Source organism: Nansenia antarctica, assembly GCF_963989245.1.
Source record: "Nansenia antarctica genome assembly, chromosome: 5".
Taxonomy (NCBI): Eukaryota; Metazoa; Chordata; class Actinopteri; order Argentiniformes; family Microstomatidae; genus Nansenia; species Nansenia antarctica.
Window position 1 is genome coordinate 18,235,932 of NC_137690.1, and position 21,311 is coordinate 18,257,242.

A 21,311-nucleotide genomic window follows, 5' to 3' on the forward strand; every position below is an offset into this window, starting at 1 on the left:
CCAGTACAGCATTGCAGGACCACTAGATATACAATATCATCCTTATTTTCCCCATCTACAGATGTATATTTATATATATATATGTATATTTAGCGATATGATTCTGTACTGGTCCACGTCATACGGGTGTGGATAAAGTGGGGATTAATTCTACGATTCTAATGGTCAGAGCCCCTTCTTGGAACAATCTGTCTCGCAGCTAATGGACCAGGTGCACAGGGGGCTCAGACAGAAGGGTACACAGCAACACTGTTCCAACTGTGTGACACAGCCGCCCAGACCTTTAAGCATTAGACATCTTAATCATAATCCATTGTTATTTCATCCGCTGCTATATGACCCTCACCTGTGGGATAACTATCTGTTGGATATCCCATGTTGTAGTGGCACAAAGTGTTAAGAAAAACATTTTGCAACAAGAATTACATAAAATAGCACATTTATTAAAAAGAGACAGCATTTTTCAGAAGTTCCCACTATGTTATTTGTAGAGCCACAACTGTGTAAGGAGGGGGCATCTCAAATGCTTGCATCAGTCCACCTGCTGCTGCCTGTCACCCTCGGGTGGGAGAAATCAATAAGGAGAGTAGGATTCCTTATTGACATTGATCACTTTCTCTCGCACATTCACACAAATATTCATACTGTGTGATTCATATGGCTGTGGCACACAAGAGTGTAGCTATGTTTTTTGTGTGTCTGTACCTCTGTGGTGACAATGGGAGAGAATAACTAAATAAATTAAAAGACTAGGCATACAAGTCGACATGACAGCAAGTCTTTGGTTCTTATCTGAGGTGAGTTTATGTAAGGTTGGGAATTTTGCAAACTAGGACTTTTGTAGACAAGATTACAAAATAAACCATGCAATGGAGTAACAAAAAGCACACCAAAAAAGAATCTCAAAGAAGATAATGGTAGATCACAATGTATTCAAAACCAAGGCAACAAGGACTCAAATCAAATTACACACAACAAATGACAGAAAAAAAGAGTAAAATAACCAAGCAGTGCAAAATGTCACACCAATACAATCTGATGGTAAAAAGTTAAACAAAACAGGTCCTGAGGAAAAATAAAAAGCAACAAATCCATAGGAATCATTTATGAAATATCTCCAGATTAATCCCCACTCTTATTTAAATTACAACTGTAAGGAATCCCACATCTTTAAACTAATCATTTTTTTTCTCTGACAGTCAGTGTCTGCCTGGTTGCCTGTCTAGTCCTTTATTCCACTGCCTCCCTAAACTGATTCAGCCCAGCAGAAAGGCCACATCGTCTTCTTTCCTCAAGCTAACAATTAAAAAAAACCCGAACACCAAAAACAACAATAACAAAATTGTGATGAAAATTTTACCGTTTCCACACTATAATCAGTGTGATGTTGTACCTTATATACACACACATGAAACTGTGTACACATTTTGATTTGCCAATAAAGATTCTGGCTTTGGTGGCGAATTAACAGAACCTTTCGCTTTTCAAATAAAATAACAAAAGGTGCTTATATCTTAACTTTAAATATGGATTGTTTAAAAAACACAAAACACCCACACACGAGACCAAATAACAAACATCAAATGACTAGAGTCACAGGACTGAGTTCACCACTTCAACTCAGTTACACCAGCAAGTATCACAACCTTCCCTCATCTTTTACACCAGCATCTAACATATAGAGGTAAAGGGGGAGAGGGGGACAACGTAACAGACTTGTACTTCTTGGAAGAGAGCGAAGGTCCTGAGAGTTACAGGTAACTGGGGATGTGGCTTGAGACACCAGAGATTAGTAGGCCTAATCAAAATAAAATGCTGCAGTCCATATTTAAGGCAATGTTTTAAGACAACAGATTGAACTACTCTATTTGCAAAATATTTCCAATTAGTTAAACAGAATTTGCATATGGCAATATTTACTAACAGGTGGAAGGCAATTAAAGATAAATGATTAAGACTGGTACAAACACACAATTGTTTCAAAGCAATTTGACTGATAGTGCACCCCTAAAATATGAAGTTATACAAGTGTAGGTATCTGTTTGACACACTGGCTCTGGGAATATAACGGAATTCAGCATTGCACAAAATTAAAATCTTATAAAGGCTGCTCTCAAGATTTCTGCTAATTGCACGTTCCAGTAAAGGGCCAAATCCTACCCTAGCTCCATTGCCACTATACCTTAATAGTAACTCTGTAATTATGCTAGTAACAATGTATTAAACATGCTGTAAGTACAATCTGTTTCTTTGTAACTGCATAGTAATGGAGTTATTTTATTACAAAAGTGGAACAAGGACCACTTGTGTAGTAAAATAAACTGATAACTACGTAACATGTTAATATAATGTTGTTACTACAGCAATTACAATGTTACTAGATGGGTATACAGGCAACTTGTAAAGAGTTACCAAAATTAGCTTGGGTGTCTATGGCAACAGACAAATATACAACCTGTCAACGCATCATTACATTTTTTACATCAACTCCATCATGTATGATTTTAAACTATAGCTGATCTATATATACACACACAACAGTTCTTCAAATTACAAGCCCTACATTTAAATTCCAATAAGCATTATTTAATTCCATAGCATCCACAAATCTTTCTACAATATGAAAACCTTTAGGCGTGTCTGGTTTTTATTCATCCTGATGAATTTCACGTGACTATAGATCACTAGTATTTGTTGATCTTGTATTCTGTCATCACGACAGCTCCAATTGTGTGACTTCAACAAATGTAATTAGTTCAAAAACAAAGTAATATTAAACGATGTTATGGATGGTGGATTAGACTGGTAGGAGTTTTATGAAATAAAAAACACTCTTTGGTGAAACAAAAGGCATGCAAAGTAACATGAGTGGAAAAGGCAGTGACCATGACAAAAGACTAAACTACATCTTTGTCAATTTAGACATGGTCTCCCTTGATAAATAGTTAAGTTACCAGGTCTCTTGTCACTTTATATTGGCAATAATAACGCACGTAACCCTTCAAAGATGGTGTTTTTCTAATTGCAACTGTGTACCGTTTAGGGGGAAGCCTAAGTTAGAAGGTTAGAGGATTTCAACAATGGATTCAAAATAAACAAACATGTAAACCCTCAAAAGGATTAAAATACTCTTACCCTGCAATTTATGATAAGTTTTATAGTCTAGCTGTCTCAAAGGGTACCTGGTAGAACAGAAGCTCATAAGTGCCAGCATAAGAATTTGATTTCTTGATCACATTTGAGGAAACATTGCCATTGCGCTGAGGCAGCACAACATCGGTACTCCCATTGAGGTACACATGCATTTCTAAACACATTATGCAACACAATCGTGAAAACTCAACTTGGATTTGTGAAAACACTTAAAAGCCCTCTTATAAAACAGCACAATAATGCACAAATGCCCTGAAAAGAGAAGGCTATAAGGCTGCCAAAATTATTAGTATGTCTCGTTTCCCCTCAAGAAATCATGGCACTGCATCTGTACTGTATCTAAAGCTAATTTTGCTTTATTCCACCAGCATGTTGAGAAAATCAAGCACAAAAAAGGTCAAAGGTGCAAGCAAAAACTAAATCCAAAAGCCTAACTGCTAACTGTGTATTTCCAATCTCCACCAATAACTTGTAAAACACATTCTCTCAAACAAATCCATGTTAAATTCCCAACCTTCACATGTCCACAATATCCATACATTTTTCTGGGGCCAATTTTTACTTCAATCCAGATAAACATCTTCCTGTGCTGTGTTAAATTCTGTTCCTCCCTTTTACATTCAGTCCCTCTTTGCTTTTAACTGAAAAATCTAGTAAAATCTGAACTACATTGTCATAGGCTACAACCTCATCAACATCATGTTTAGACTGTATGATCCCATGACATTTTGTTGAAATACTGTTTTTCAGTTTCTCTTAGAACAGAATTCAGACAACAGGATCATTTTGACCTTTGAATAAATGTCTGGCCTCTGGGGAATGGGATCACCTCATGGACAGTACCATCTCTGACCAAATGCTCAAATGAGTCAGATCACTCTAACAGGCCATTTGCATTGCCTTGTCATCAAGCCACAACCCATCCTATTAGTTTATAGGAGGGCGACTGACCACAAATCAGCACCCTTTAGTATAGCCAAGTGGTTTGAGAGTAGCAAGTCTTGCCTCATGTCTGACTGGATGTATAATGTGAAACGTGGTTGAATTGTATTAGGAGTGTACCACACACACGCGCACACACACACACACACACACACACACACACACACACACACTCACACACTCACACACTCACAAACTCACTCTCCATCCCCTTTTCTCTGAGTGACCTTAAGTCAATGAGGAAGGCTTCTTATCCTGCCGTCTGCCCTGCATTCCAAATTGGTTGTCTCTCTTGTCCTCTGTCATCACCATTCTCCCCATGGCACTCGTGCGCTCTCCTGTCTTTATGCCTTTCTCTGTGTCTCTGATGTCACATTGAACCCCCCTCCCTCTTCAGTCTCTTGTCCATCATGTTCCCCCTCTATCTCACTTCTCACAGCCGACAGAGGCAGAAGAGTGTAGGGATGAACACCCCAAATGCCACCAGGATCGGGAACATAAGGCTGCTATTGTCGGCCGCATACGGGTTTGGTGTTCGAGGGCCTGACTGGACTCTGTACTTGGGAGCTAGTGAGGCACTCTTCTTACCGCCCTCCTCTCCACCCTCACTCTCCTCTTCCTCCTCCTCCTCTTCTTCACGCTTCTCCAGCCCAGGGTGAGGCTGGAGTTTTGGTACATCTGAGATGCAGACATTAAGGGGGGGGGGGGTGAAGGGCAGGGTTTAGTGAACAGTGAACAATGGAAATGTATAAATAAAATAATTGAAGATTTTCAACAAAATAATAACAGGGAATTTAAAAGTAATCTAAGAGACAAGATAATACATTGGAAAATGCTTTTCTTAACAGGCAAAGAGTGAATATAGGCCTAATCTTGTTTATGAGGCCCACCTTCTAATGTCCCCTTCATCACATATAGAGCACAGACCTTGGGGTTGTCATAATAACCCTGGAGAAAAAACCCAGAGAAGCGCATGTTATCAGTTCACAACAGAGATAAAGACAGGTCAATAAAAAATGCAGTGCATGGTTATATTGTTTGTGTGTACACAATACATTACTACCTGTTGCATTTGATGACGTATATACCAGATTTTTTTTCGCAGAAACATTGAGCAACACGCGTTTTGGTTGTCTCAACTCACCTTAACAAACTCCACAGTCAGCTTGCCGTTGAAGGTGGACACCTCCCCCTGAACACTCAGCTTACCACGGCGTATGGAGAAGGACACTATCTCGTCATGAGCTGTACTGTGACCCACTCGCTCAAAGATATCCAGGTCTTTCACTACCACGTGTCCATTAAGACGCACATCAAATACCTGAAGAAAAAAAAAGATAGAATTTCAGTCAAGATGCGTGATTTGAACATTATAAATCTGGAGATGTATTTTGAACATAATTGGACAAATTAGGACAAACACAGACAATGACCAAAGACTGTCAGTCTGTAACAATTATTGGTCACTGCCTCAAAATGGTAGGCTGTGTCTTCAGATACCACAATATAATTTTAATTACATTACATTTACGGCATCTAGAAGTTGAAAGTGACTTAGAACAAATACATTTGTCTAAGTAAGTGAATCATCTATCCATCAGTCATTGCAACAAAAACAAAAGTACTCTAAGCTAGGGGCCTTTTTAAATTATTATTATTATTATTTACAATAGAGAAACTGTACAGGGGGGTAGAGGGGATGAAGAGGTCTTAAGAGGGACAGTTAAGGTGTAGCCTGAAGAGATGGGTCTTTAGTCTATGGCGGAAAATAGGTAGTGACTCTGCAGTCCTGACAGTGAGATTCCTTCTTGGCAAATTACAAACAATTTTGGGCAGTAACGCTTACATTAACAAAACTGATTTAAAAAATGAATTATTAAAAATAATAATTAAGATTCGGATAGAAAGCCATTGTACCTTCTGCTGAGACTGGGCAAAGTAAACCTCAGCATACTTCATGACTAGTATATAGTCTCCTTCCTCACGAATCGGCACCTCGTAACCAAAGGTATCCTCATTGTAGCGCTCTGTTTGGTAGAGAACCTGGTCTTCCGGACTGGAACGTAATATGGGCAGGCGCACTCCATAATCTGATGCTGGAGGGAGATGAAAAGCGTAGATATGGCTTTCACTGTGTTTTAATATGCACCTCACATAAGCATGGACAAAAACAACCCATATACTTAACCATAGAGTGTTACCACTTGCATACATTGAAGGTACTGTTAACTCCTAAATCAAAGTTTGTCAAATACTTTCAGATCTAAAAGTAGTCTCATATCAAGATAGGTCCACACTTCGTGCAATCTGTTTTATAGACCTAGCTGTAGGGTATTAATCTCCAATAAATAGAAACGTGAAGCTCCAGACAATTTCTTGATTCATTTAATTTGGTATTTACACTTTACAAGCCTGTAATCAGATTAACACAGCCAGTGGCAGGGACACATCTCAGCACATTTTGAGGTCTGTAGACAGACATATTTTGATTCCTTTTAAGTGTATCTGTACTCATATTTTGGAACATGCCATATAGGCCTAATGGCTGGGTGACAAAGACTTTGTGAGAGGCATACTTGCACTCCAACCATGGCTTTATGTATTCAAATATTCATGGATCCACTTTCTGTTCTGGCAAGTGAGAGGTGATACACCTGTTTTCGGTAACTGAACATTACACTTCTTTAGTTGAAGCAGGCAGGTTTATTTTCTAATGGTCTCCATACTTTGGGGATTTTTAGAAATAATCTGTCTCAGAGTGAATTGTTCATTTAAAAAAAAGAGCATACCTCGGAACCAAGTATAGTGGTTATCATTCTCAACTGGCATTAAAATCCCCGTGCTGTTAAAATCACTCCTGATGTTAACAAACACGGCAAACGTGTCTGAATATCATGGTAGTAAATGCAGGTCGAACTACGGGCCTAGGTGCTTCGAGTGACTTTAGATAGAAGGTGGAGCTAGACGCACCCGTCGTTATGCTGACTCTTCATTGCGGTGGGGAAGTGCGGAAGTTAAATCAGAGGAAGTAGTCAGCCATTCACTCTCGTCGGTTGTACAGCTTGACATCACATTATCGTCATTTTTGTCACTTTTAAATAGGACATTATTAAAACTACGATGTGCATCCATCCCCCTCTGCACAAAGCCACGAGACGAGCGAATGAGATTTATCTTGCAATGACTAGTGAATTCACTCACCTTTCCCAAGCTTTCCTTCCAATGGATCCTTCTTGAAATGAATGCCATGCATATCCGTGTGAGCTTCACCTCCAGCATTCACTGCCCAGATCACTCGTTCTGCCAGGCTCAGGCCCCCTCCGTCCGCCCGACACTGTCCAGCCAGCAGCACTGACAGCACCGTGGCGACCAGCCCGGCGAGCAGAGGCACCGGGACCCGCCGCATGGCCATACAGAGCTCGGTCACGTCGCAAGCCGATACACACCAGTGGACCCGAGAGAACTGTGCGGGGTGAAAGCAGCATATGACACTCAGCTTAGCATATCGTGACGTTAGAATTATACGGTTCTATCTCCATTTTGGTCAGAATTGAGGTTTTTTACATAATCGGATCCATTTGGTGTTTATTAATGCCTGTGTGGTATTATTTTTAAAATGTTGACATTTTTGAGTTAGTAATTCATAAAATACAAAGGTTCCATCTCACAAAACATAATGGAATGCAAAAACTTTGACGCTCAATATCTCTGAACTCCCCTAAACGGAGATAGAACCTTATCATTCTAAGCTCACCATATGACACTGTCATTGACAGCAGCACTCACTCAGCCAGCTAGCTCGTCATCTGGCTAACCTTAGCTTTATCTGGACGAATAAAGTAGCAGCTAACACACATGATTGTGACATGAATGACTAATTACTCTCAGTAGCAATACAGACCCATCGGCCTTACAAATCGCATGTGATGTGTAGCTGGCTGTTTTAACGAGCTAGCTACTTAGCTCGCTAGCTGCTGACTTCCTCCTGCTCTGTCATCAACGCGCCCGGCTGTAGAATATCAGGTTCTTACATTAGACGAATCCTGCAAGTGCAACTTGCTTCTGTGCTTTGCTCCGTGCAAAGATGTATGTCAAATATCCACAATAATCTCTGGTGCAGTACTCCTCTAGTAGCTACTGGGCCCGTGAAGTCCCTTCATTCAAACTGATCGGACTGACATTGATTTCCAAACAGTCCCACACCACCGTGCATGAAGCCTGATACGGCTGCTGGGTGCAGATTCAAGAGAAAGTGTGATCTAACATGCTGGTTCCCTCGGATGAAACGACGGAAGCCCTACCCAATCATAAAGCATTATTCCACTACACAATTCGTACTGGCATAAGCGAGGAAGACGGCCCCTACCGCCAATGTGCCAACGTTTACTTTCTTATACAACAATCACGTATAGCTAGAAGTATATTATTACAAAAAGTGAAATTGATAGAAGACGAAAAAGGGGGCAGTTCTTGAGGGTCTCCTCAAGTTTGGTAGAGGTGTACACCCGGGTTGACAAAATGCGGAAGAAAGGTAGCCACCACGGGGAGCTCGTCATGATTCAATGTATCCATGTTTCGTGTATTCAAAAACAAAACATACATAATATCACTATAGTTTATCAAGAATAACATTGTGTCCACGGTTACATAATTGCAATGTATTTTGTGAATATCCGACGCATACAAAGATCTTAGATGCCCCCGCTTCCCCTAGTAAAAAAATGGTTCAAGCGATGACCAGCTCGGCCAATATCGCATGGGTAGAGACATATGACATAATGAACACCTTTCTGTAAAGAGACAGCCCCATTGAGGTAGTCTGACTTCGCTATTGGAAATTAAAATAGATGCATTTAAGCATTGCTGAGTTTAACAACACACAGAAAACACTCACCGTGTGTTGGTATGGACTCTATGTGCATCTGAACCGTCCGCAGACTCCACACATTATTTGTTTGGTATGTCTGAAATTATTGTCCAATCAAGAGAGTCCAACGCAGCGTGCACGCGGTGCACTCTGGGTCTGCCGACAAGAATGAATGAACGAAAAGCGTTGTCATAGTGACAACGGACGCCTTCCAGTACCATTATGTCTTCCAGAGCACAGAGATAGCCAGAGATAGTCAGAGATAGGCAGAGATAGTCAGAGATAGTCAGAGATAGCCAGAGATAGTCAGAGATAGTCAGAGATAGCCAGAGATAGTCAGAGATAGCCAGAGATAGGCAGAGATAGCCAGAGATAGTCAGAGATAGTCAGAGATAGTCAGATAGTCAGAGATAAGAGATAGTCAGATAGTCAGAGATAGTCAGAGATAGCCAGAGATAGTCAGATAGTCAGAGATAGCCAGAGATAGGCAGAGATAGCCAGAGATAGTCAGAGATAGGCAGAGATAGTCAGAGATAGGCAGAGATAGTCAGATAGTCAGAGATAGGCAGAGATAGGCAGAGATAGGCAGATAGCCAGAGATAGTCAGATAGTCAGAGTTACTTCGAGGAAGAGGCTTTGGTAGTCCTTGCAGTTTTGGCACACAACAGCACAGGTTGTACATGTTTGGGGCATCGGCCATCCCATATAATACAATCATGTTCTTACAATTCGGTTTGCCATTAGGGCACTTTGGAATGGCTTGCCTGAAGACATAAAGCTGGCAATGTGCCTAGTTTTAAATCTCTCTTAAGCACCAACATGGTTTAACTTTTAAATTGGATTAAATCCAGGTTTATCTACTAATCCTGTTGCTACGACAATGTGTCTCTGATTAATTATAAACCAGTTTAAACCTATATTTACTAAACCTAGATTAAGCCTAAACCAGGATGAATTTAATCCATGTTGGTGCAACCCAGCCTAAGTCTTTGAACTTGCATTTAATTGTTATTGATGTATCTAGATGTTTAAGTATTATTGTGCAATTTCTCTTTCTCGTTTTAAATTATATAATATTTGATTAGTTTTTTTATTTTATTTTTATTTTTATTTCAGTGACTTGCCTGATTCTGAAGTATAATATTCTACTAAATTGCATCCTTATAGAAAAAGGTTCATGTAAACACATGTATTTAAATAGCCTACCAGACAGCCTACCAATCTATCACACATAGTCCATAGTATTTCATATAAGGTTTGTCTCTTTGGCATGCATAAAAACAGCATTAATGACAGACTGTCTTTGCACTCCATTTGTCAAACAGAGAAACAAACAAAAAACAAACAAACAAAAATAAATAAAACTGATACAATAGGCTACACAATTCCATCAAGTGATGAGTGCACACACATTTGAGAATAAGCTTATGTTTTCTCAAGATCTTGGAACAGCCTGTTCATCAAGGTCCTCGTTTCTGCTTGTAATGCATTATAGTGCTTATATAGGACTATGAACACAGCTCATATCGCACAAAAGATCACACAATGACAGGAAACAAGTTAACAAACAAATGAAGGTGTAACATTGCTCTTTGGGTTCTTTGGTTACATACCAGAATCACACAGAAAATAATCCAAATAGAGCAGCATCAACAAACATTTCATAAATGGGGTTTGGGGAGATGTAAAAGTCACACATCATAAGCTCAACCAAAAGTACTAAATATTCACATTCTGAACAACCAAATCTACTACTTTCCCATCTGGATCCCATCTATCTTTCTCTCTCATACCAATGTGGAGAATGTATAGACACAAGTAATATTGCTATTTAACAAACAAAACATAACTGTCTACACCACAGTAGGCTACATATAAGATACAGTTCAGTTTGTGGAGGGTTAAAAGTGCAGAAACCATAAGCGGGTCAGTCTGTCAGCTACAGTAGAATTTTCCCCAGTTGGAACATGGGCCTTTTTAGGGAAGAACACTATTTTGGGGAGAACTGTGCGGTCATCATTATCTCCAGAGAGGTAAGGACTTTAATTCCAGTTTTTCTTTAATTCCAGAAAAAGTGGCTCAGAGTTTTTAGCATGGCCTCTATTTTGCTCAGTCGATGATGATGATGATGATAGAGAGGAAGAAGATCACATTCAAAATAAGTAACATCTTAAAGTTATATCTCCCCATCTCAGCGTGACATCATTCGAACAAACTCTGTGAATAGAGAATGAGAAATGTACAGAATTAGAGGCTCACTTCAGACAACAAAATGTAATAGTGTACTATCCAAACCATCTGTAGGAATCAGATGTACTTTTTGCATAACGTAATGTAAACATACAAACAGCTCATTTAAAACCTTAACAAAGAGAAAGCTAATGTGAATCTTGAAAACTTGTAATGATTATTAGCTATTGTTAAGTTAATAAACAAGTCAATTACCACTATATAAGTCACCACAAAAGAGATACATATTTCCTTTATTCCTTTAGGTTTAATTTAATTCAGCCCCCTTTCTATGTTTTGGACACAGGAAGCCTACCCCAAGATTTAAGAGTAAGACAATGTTCAATGGAGAATCAACAGTATATCCTGCGTGCCCAAGATTGTGTTCCTTAATCCATCCAGCCCAACACGGACCACATGGCAAAAACACATTTTGGTGAGTGCAAGATTGTATATCATAAAAATCGCAACAAACACTGCTTACCTTCAAAGTCAACATGTCCATCCCCATTCAAGTCAATGTCCCTCAGAATATCTTCCAAGTCCCTGTGACCAACCTACAGTATAGCACCACAGGTGAAAAAACACTTTTGTTTAAAAACACTTTCTAGTTTCTAGTGCTGCTGCACACCCACAGCATCATATTCAGACTTGCATATACCTGCATAACCTCACCTGTTGTCCGAGCAACTTCCTCATGGCTTCTCTGAGCTCAGCTGTGCTAATCGCTCCATCACCATTGGTGTCAAACTGACACCGGGGGAGGGATCAAGAGGAAGACACAAATTAATGGGAAGTCACAATTGTAATATAGTATATAAGCAAGAATACAAATTGACATGTGAAGCAAGACATACAGTATCAAACAGACAAAAGACCCCCCCCCCCCTCTCTCTGCCTCATATTTCCCAGTTTCTCACCTCTTTGAAGGCATCCCTAAGTTCTTTCACACCAATCATATCTGCAGTTTCGGCAAGGAGTTTGGGTCCCATCAATTCCACAAAGTCATCAAAATCAACACGTCCCCCCACTGAATAAACAAGGAGCAGGGAGAGAGGAGACCATGTCAGGGTAGAGAGGAGACCATGTCAGGGTTGAGAAATTACAAACCCTCTAATTAAATGTACTGCAAGACAGAAACACAGACACATCTAACATATTCTTACAATTCATGTTGATCTGTTGGCTCAGTTCTATCAGCTCCATCTCAGTGGGCATGTATCCCATGGTTCTCATACAGTTTCCCAGGTCTTTACAGCTGATGAAACCGTCCTTGTTCTTATCAAACTCTGTAAAAGCCTCCCGCAATTCTACAGAATGATTAGAGAGATTTTTTATAAACATTGATCTGAAAACTAGTGCTACCATCTATCTCCTCTGGCCTCAGCTCTCTGTCCTATATTGGACATAAAAGACAGATTCATAATCGATACAGCACATAAGCAATACTTTAAAATGGCAATTAAGATAATCATGTAAGGACTGCATGAGTAAAATAGTATCCTATTACATTATTATTCATACATTACTGTATTACTATCAATGGTAGAAACCTCTAAAGCTGAATTGACAGTCTTCTCCATGACAATCCTCTTTCTACAGTATACCGATAGAACTGGTAAAGGACACTTTACAGCTAAGAATGAGGAACATACAGTACGGTCATTATAAAATGACACATGTTGAGACTAACCCAGCGTCATAGAGGCAGAGCATACCAGGAAAACGCACCTCTTTGTGTCTGCTAAAGAATGTAACTGTGTTCTTTTATGAGCTCTTGCTTACAATAAAAGCATCCTTTAAAGGATATGGAGCACAGAGAGAGAGAGACATATCCCAGAACCCTTAGGGGTTAACAACAGGAGCAACGAGAAGTGTAAACACAGCGTCAACCCTGACGTCAGGCCGAAAGAGCTGTCTGACCGGAACCACTGACGCAGAAAGCAGGCGTCCAATGGAGACACAACCAGCCAACCCCACTGAGGCTACAAATCAAATCATGCAGTCAGATTCCTTAATCAATCAATCAATCAATCAATCAATTTGATAATCCTTTCTGATAGTCTCTCCAGTCACCCTCAGCCCAGGCTTTTCTACTGACATCATGCACTACTACACAAATATACAGTGCAAAACGAAGAGTTTTAACTAAGGAGTACAGTAGCTCATGGTCCCTCTTTTCTGTCTCAATCAGCACACATATACTGTTTCTTTATCACACATTATGTGTGAATTGCTCACATCTCTGATAACGCATATAGAAGAATGTGGTCATGAAGCTATCTAGCTTAGTATTAAAACAACTCATGTACAGTATTGGATGCAAATTAATATGAATCCTACATTCATGTTGTTAAATTAAATATGTTGTTGTGTTGCATGTATTGTGGGTATTGCATGTACTGAATAGAAAACTATTAATGTAAATGACTGTTTGTTCATGCAAATGAAAATGAATGAAAATCATTTTTGTAAATGAATAAAGTCATGAACACTAAAGTGTGTGTGTTTGTGTGCGAGTCCAGACTTACGTACAGCCTGCCTACAATCGGCCAGGCCTTTGCGCAGGAAGACCCAGGCGGGCCCCAGTAAGTTGATGTGCATAAGAGCACAGTTTTGTGCTACGTCCATGAGGGGCTCCTGAAAGGTCCCTGGACCCCCTTCCAGGCCCCTCTCCTCCCAGCACTGCACCCCTCTGTACCTCCTCATGTCATCCCGGAGCATCTTTCAATGGGGCCAAGGGGGGTGCAGGTAGGGGGAGGCAGAGACATTGTTAGAGACCCGTAGCAGACAGCAGCTTTGGGACAGAATGGACATAGGAGTAGAATTGTGAATGTGTAGTAGTAGAGCCTGTTTTACCTGTGTAAATATGGCTGTTTGAATGTGTAGTAGTCGAGCCTGTTTTACCTGTGTAAATATGTCTGTTTCTATGTGGGTTCATCTGAAGTGAGTTTGTGTTTGTGAATCTGTATCTCTGAGCTGTCTGTCATCACACATCAAAAGGTGGTACAAAAGCAGATTCTATTAAGGGCATAGGGCATTCTATTAAGGGCTCACCCCACCAGGTAAGGTCATTGTAGGCAACAACGAACAGTAAATATAAGTGAATAAATGTGAATAAACTTAGAGATGTTAGAAAATGTTTGAGAAACCATAAGCCTTCTCCTGGCTAGTTTTAGTATTAAAATAACTGCAGTGTCAGGTTTTCTCTAGCACTTGTTAGTTAGTCAAGTTATCTAGATAATGTTGAGTAGTCCTGCTGTGTGAAAATAATTATGGGGAGATATATTTTGAACAGTAGCAAGGAAAGAGTACTTAACAATTGTTGTTAATTTAATATATCCACATTAACAGTTACACCATTACCTTACGATAGACAGGGCGACAGAGAACTCGCAAGATAGGTAACAGGTGACAGGTTTTCTCAAAAGTCACTAGAAATGAGAATTGAACAGCTGTTTTCCGAGAAACATCTACCGGCGCAAGCTTCTGTACCCCTTTGTCATTCTGTAAATGTTACTTGATTTAATATGTGTAGGAAATACAATATGTGTTTCAAATGTGATTTTAAGTATCAAAACATTTGTTGTGAAGCATGTGAAAAGCTTTGCTGCCCTCTGGCCATCTGGCCATGTAGCCCTCTGGCCATATATATATATATATATTCAATGTTTTCTAATAGCTGCAAACATGTGCAAAACAAACAAAGTGTAAATAGTTACATAAAGGCCAGTGCTAGACCATGACACCAGATTTTACAAAGCGCTTTGTTTGGACCGAAACAGAGCTCTTAAGTAAAGTAGGCCTACTTGAAACGACAAAGACCTTTAAGGGCTAAAGTACTTAGGTATATTTATTATACATATCTGATTTACCTTTGCAATGTGTTCAAGACTCTACTGCACTACTACATTTCATCAAATTCCATTTGGGCTACTCTTGCTGGAATAAACTACAGCTTTAACACCCAAAGCTTTAGTTTGTTTAATGAATTACTCCCAGTCACCCTTCTCCTGCTTCCTCATTTATTGAAGTGATATTTTTACAATGACCTTTCAGATACAGAGCATGACTAATTGATAGTCACACAGCAGATTTACTAATGCGGCCAGGGGGATGGGTGCTGTTGTAAATCCTTTGGCACATCAGATTAACTTGTTTTACTGTGCTTGTAACCGTATTGTGATATCCTTTATGTCTTCATGTGTTCTGAATTTCATTGTGTGTGTCGCAGGGTGAAGTTCACGGGTATGGTTAATAGACGCGGCTGAAATGGGTTAACTGATTAGCGGGATAGCGATGGGATTGGCTGCTTTATCCTTTTAAACCCCTGTGGTTTAGGTGAGGGGGAAGGAGGGTTAGATGGAGAATGCCTCTCTGTCTGATCGCTATTTTGGTTGGCATTAACCGACTGTTTCGGCCAGGCCTGGCCCTCGAACTTTGGTGGCCCTAAACAAGACGTTGAATGTGGCCCCCCCAAAAAACTAGAATAGGCTTGAAGAATAGCCTAACATTGCGGTCTGTAGGATATGCTTTTATGCCCATTTTCATTACTGCCGTTTTGTTATTTATTATTATTATTTGATCTATAGGCTGTGCCCATAGATTTGTTGTTAATTTCAGTTTTAACAACGTTTGGTTGACAGACGCCGGAGAATTAATGTCATGTCCTCGAACTATTTTTTTTATTTAGGTCTATAGGTTACCTGCTGTATTTGCACTCAATCTTTATATTTGTAGCTTTATACAAATCGTTTTGTCCTGTTGCGTTTCCCGTAGTTGTCTTTCCGGGTTCAGAGCACGCTGGCGTCCGCGTTGGGACTGCCGCTTCTGTTCCCGGTCCTGTCTCCTGTCTTTTTGTATCCTGTCTTTTTGTATCCTGTCCTGTCTCTTTTTGTATCCTGTCTTTTTGTATCCTGTCTTATCCTTTTTGTATCCTGTCCCGCCGACCTCCGCTGCCTTGCACCCCGCCATCTCCTGCCTCTCACCGCCTTCACTACCGGACTGCAATACTCACCGCCTTCACTACCGGACTGCAGTACTCACCGCCTTCACTACCGGACTGCAGTACTCACCGCCTCACCGTTCCTGTCCCCCGGCTCTGTGTTGCCGACCGACCCGCTGCGCGCCGCTCTCAGACATCGCTGGCCCGGCCGTGCTGTGCTACTACCCTCGTCCCGGGAGGTAGCCACCGCTCCCTCCCCGGTTCGGGGGTTGCCATCTCCGCAGGTGAGTGTCGGTCCTTCCCAGCCTTCACTCACTGCTGCGCGATTTGGTCGCTGGCATGGCACGGCTAGGCTGGCCGGCCGCGCGGGTTCGGTCCCAGGCTGGCAATACTGACGACAACGGCAACGGCGGCACCGCCTGTCGTTTTGCCCTGGACTCCCGGCCATCCCACCTGCCCCCACCTCCCCCTGCCCTTCTCTCGTCTCACCTACACTCTGCCGCCGCCACATCCATCGAGGCTCCCAGCAACACCAACACCGGACTCTATACCACCCCCCCCCCCTCCCCGTTCGCTGACTCTGTGTTCCATGTTACTCGTTGTTGTTACTTGTTGTTTTTGTGTCTCCCATATATGTGTATCCTATATTGTCAGCGTCTTTGAGCCTTGGAAAAGCGCTATATAAATTTAATTAATTATTATTATTATTATAGATGTTGTTAATGTTTGCTATTCTGATGTTGTTCAGAGAATAAAACTGGAACATGTATCACATTTTTGTCGTTGTATGGAAATAATAATGATAATAATCAACTTTATTTGTATAGCACAAAGAAATGACATGCACTGAGTGTTTCACATAAAAATATACATACAATTAACATTAAAAACATGTTTAAAATGCTAATGTTTTGTGTCATCTTTGACTCCGAGCTTAACCTTGACCGACAAGTGAACTCCGTCGTGAAGGCATGTTTCTACCAACTACGCATCATAGCCAAGATCAAGTCCTTCCTCACCCCCAGCGACCTGAGGAGGGTCGTCCTCATACTAATCTCATCTAGGCTCGACTACTGCAACTCACTCTATGCTGGACTTCCTGATAAGACCATCTACCGCCTGCAGCTAGTCCAAAATGCCGCTGCCAGGCTGGTGTCAGGCACCAAAATGAGGGACCACATCTCCCCTGTCCTCATCTCCCTTCACTGGCTCCCAGTGAAGAAGAGAGTGAAGTTCAAAATCTGCACCTTTGTTTTTAAAGCTCTCAACAGTCTCGCCCCACCCTACATCAAGGACCTCCTGGACCAGTCTACCTCCTCAAGGCCTAGACCCAGGCTCAGGTCTGACGCCCAACTCAGCCTGAGGGTCCCACGTACCAACCTCAAGAGGAAGGGTGACCGTGCCTTTGCGGTGATAGCACCGACCCTGTGGAACGCGCTCCCTTCTGCCATCAAGTTTGCCCCCACTCTGGACTCCTTTAGAGCCAAGTTAAAAACCCACCTCTTCCTAAATGATATTCCCTAAGTCTACTCCCTATTTGTTGTGAATTGTATGCCTGAGATTTACGTTTAAGTCGTCTGTGTCTGATTGCTTTCTGTGTTCCTTGTCTTTGTCTTTATCTGTTCCTTTACCCGGGCTGCGCCCCGGGCCGATGTAAAAGTTGGATGGGGGGCGCATTATAAATAAAATTAACAATTAACAATTAACAATTAATGTAACATAAGATTGAAAATGTAACAGTTGAAGTGCACTGCAGCCAGCCACCTTGTGGCGGGAAACGGTATAGCAGCTACTACATACATCATTTGAAATTGGCGGCTCCCTCAAAGCCCTACGTGATTTTTAATCCCGCGGTTATACCGTAAACCGCAGTTGAATTTGGACGGTAAAATGTTTTATTCCGCCCAACCCTGTAGGGGGCTCTGCATTGCCTACACTTGTAGCCAAGAGAAGGAGTCGTAGAGTAGGGGTGGTCTTGCAGGGGGCTAGATTTTAAATAAGTGTCCTTTATACATTTGTAATAAAATCGACCTTTTTAATATACTTGTCTTGTCCTGGTCGTCTGTGTGAGGGTGTGTGCTGGAGAATTGTAAACCCTGTATCGGGAGGGGTTATCACGCCATACTGTGACATCTTCATGTGTTCTGAATTTCAGTTTGTGTATGTGTGTGTGTGTGTGTGTGTGTGTGTGTGTGTGTGTGTGTGTGTGTGTGTGTGTGTGTGTGTGTGTTTTTGAGAGAGAGAGAGAGAGAGAGAGAGAGAGAGAGAGAGAGAGAGAGAGAGAGAGAGAGAGAGAGAGAGAGAGAGAGAGAGAGAGAAAAAAAAACAGAAAGAATGAGCACAATATACTGTAGGGACATGGTAGGGAGAACTGTATATCCACATCAATAAAAAAGCATGTGGCCAACTTTCCATTCATTTATCATAACTGTTTACCGGCCACATTGTGTAGACTGGCACTTAAGACCTATACACTGTCAAAGGGACAGTAAACACACGCTGAAGGAGACACGGGAGAGGCTAGCGGATGAAGGAAGAGTAAAGACGGAAGAGGGGACAGAGTAACATGTGCTCATTCTTCTTCTCTTACAGAAAGTCAATAATGCTGAATACTCTCTTCGTACACTGAGTTCATGTCTGTTGATCTAGCAAAAATCACAAACAAGTCATTCCAACCAGGACTTTCATTCACATGTGGAGTTCAGTTTGTATTCCGTATAGCTGTACTACTACTGTACCAGGGTCAGGCTCTGTCTGGCACCGTCTCATACTGATACCCAAGGCTGACTGTGAAAGCCTGTGAAAGTGTAGTCTTTCACTGCTCATGGTTTCTCCATGACTGAAGCTGTCAGGCCATGTAAGGGTACAATGAGAAGTAAAACATAAAGAGGGAGACATCAGGAATGTGCTATGTGTGCTAAAATATTGGATTTGCTCCAATATTCACATGAGTGAATCATGACATGTGAACTGACATGAGGAGGAAAACGGCATAAACACACTGTTTGTCACTTTGTAGACTGTACACAATTAAGTGTTATGTACTGTGATTGAAGTGTCTATGCAAATTTGACAAATAAATGACTGGAGTGAAAGAGTCAAATTCACATTCAGAGTTGCTAATGATACAGTGCAAAATGCAACATTGCAGTACAAGCAGACAGTTTTACACTCAAACTATGAAAAACTACAGTCCAATTCATTGCACAATTGTACAAGCAGTTTGAACCACTAAATGTGCACTGCAATTACTGTTTCAACTCTGTTCAAGCCATGATAACACACATAAAAAGACAGAGGATGGTGGACAGCTGGAGAGGAAGATCTACCGTTGATCACCAAAGACAAGCTTACCTTCTCGGAGAGGTTTCTAAGAGGAGATTTTACGCTGTTTCCCATGGTTAAAAATATGCATGAGCACAAGTGTTAAAATGACCATAAGGGTCTTTCTCTAGGAGAGGCTACGGTTTGGGGGAGAGGAAAGCTAAAGCAGGGTTGAGGCATACCCATGTGGACAGGGGGACTGAGCAAGGGTGATTATGAGAGATGAGCTGCTTAGCACCTAAAGGGAGTGTAAATGACAATGATGGAAGCAATAACAAAAGAAGAGAGAGAGAGGGGGGAGGGAAGAGGGAAAAGAGGCAGGGAAAAGGAGAAGGAAGAGGGGGAGGTATGACTCTTTTTTTTTAATTGCAAAAGCTGAAACCAAAAATGAAGAGAAGATGACAATCATTTCCCCCCACATTAGAGCACTTATAGACATTTTTACATATCTACCTTTCTCCGAACTCCTCAGTAAGTTCTACTTTATGGACTGGCAGACTTTATGGGCTTTATGGATAAGCTGACTCTTAACAGTCGAGCCATAACAATGACCTCTGACTAAACAATATATCTGGATGGAGAAGCACACCTCTATCTAATGAGTCCTTTCACCTCTATCTAATGAGTCCTTAAATGAGTCCATGAGACAGTTATGCTTGGGTAACACAACTGCCCCTCCACCCCCCAACAGGATGAACATTGCACACTCCCCCTACCACTCAGGACTTCAACTCAGCTTTCGCCCACTACTGTTTTTGCACACTGTACATACACTGTAGGTACTGTATTTATAACCATTGCCCCTGCTCTGTACATATCTACTGCATATAGTATCTTACTGCAAATATCTCACCCTTGTCTGTACATAACTCACTGTACATAATATCTTTATGGCTTTTGCACTATGCACTATTGCACCTATTGCATCTGGCTAGATGCCGAATGTACTATGCCAATGACAATTAAATTAAATTGAATCTGAATCTGAATCTGATTTAATGTTAACGATATCATGTGTGTGACAAATGTAAAACTTCCCTACTCACATATTCACTCATGCTCTATGAACTATCGTTCATTAATAGGCTACAAATATTAAACCAGCAATAAACACAGATGTAAGGGAACCGGTGGGATCCTTAAAGATCTCACAAGAGTCCGAAGGATCCTGGCACCGAGTAGGATGCATATATCCAGACTGAGTGTCCTGTCTGTTTTCTACCCTTCCTCCCTCACATGTTCTTTCTCTCAGGTGATTCATCTAGGAGAGGAGCAGACTGGAGCACACTGAGCACTGTAGCTCTTCCTTAGGGTCATGATGAACTTCATAAATCGTATCAGACCACAATCCTCAGTTTGCATCACACACATACACACACACGCACATGCCACGCGCACGCACGCACACACACACACACACACACACACACACACACACACACACACACACACACACACACACACAAATACGTATATGTAGATTACCTGAATATTGCAAATGTATTGCAATTCTTGGAGCCCTGGTGATTGCACCACTCTGATAAAGCAATTTTACATTTACATGATGGACATTATTCACAACAAGCCCTGAATGGAATTCAGAATTACAATATCCCTTTTTAGATGTACTTCTTGGGGAATGTATTTATAAGCCAGAGATGAATATCTTTCATGCTCAGCTCACCTGGTCTCTCCATTTCCTACCGCCTATTTCCCTGTCATTCGTCTATTCTCTGCTCTCGCCCCTCTCCTCCCCCTCCCCCTCCCCCTCCCCTCTACCCCCATCTGCAGACTACGTCAAGGTCACACTGACCTGACAGACATACAGAGCCAATCGAACGGGGAGAACAG

General features: G+C 41.3%; 2 protein-coding genes across 3 annotated transcripts; both read right to left on the bottom strand.

The window, feature by feature from the left end:
• Positions 1 to 902: 902 nt before the first annotated feature.
• On the bottom strand, positions 903 to 9,051 carry mlec (malectin). 2 transcript variants are annotated; one of them, XM_080532641.1, is made up of 6 exons: positions 8,990 to 9,051; positions 7,297 to 7,558; positions 6,013 to 6,191; positions 5,240 to 5,416; positions 4,986 to 5,043; positions 903 to 4,773 (listed from the first exon to the last, which is right to left on the bottom strand). In XM_080532641.1, the coding sequence occupies exons 2-6, from the start codon at positions 7,505 to 7,507 to the stop codon at positions 4,529 to 4,531; spliced, it is 870 nt and encodes a 289-aa protein (XP_080388767.1). In that variant the 5' UTR covers positions 7,508 to 7,558; positions 8,990 to 9,051; the 3' UTR covers positions 903 to 4,528. The 2 variants fall into 2 exon arrangements, with proteins under 2 accessions (XP_080388767.1, XP_080388766.1); XM_080532640.1 differs by lacking the exon at positions 8,990 to 9,051 and adding an exon at positions 8,127 to 8,254.
• A 2,002-nt stretch (positions 9,052 to 11,053) lies between these two features.
• On the bottom strand, positions 11,054 to 19,535 carry cabp1a (calcium binding protein 1a; the record flags this gene model as incomplete). The annotated part of the gene is made up of 7 exons (XM_080530581.1): positions 11,054 to 11,179; positions 11,676 to 11,748; positions 11,867 to 11,941; positions 12,112 to 12,221; positions 12,358 to 12,501; positions 12,557 to 12,587; positions 19,491 to 19,535. The coding sequence occupies 7 exons, from the start codon at positions 19,533 to 19,535 to the stop codon at positions 11,154 to 11,156; spliced, it is 504 nt and encodes a 167-aa protein (XP_080386707.1). The 3' UTR covers positions 11,054 to 11,153.
• Between the last annotated feature and the right edge of the window lie 1,776 nt (positions 19,536 to 21,311).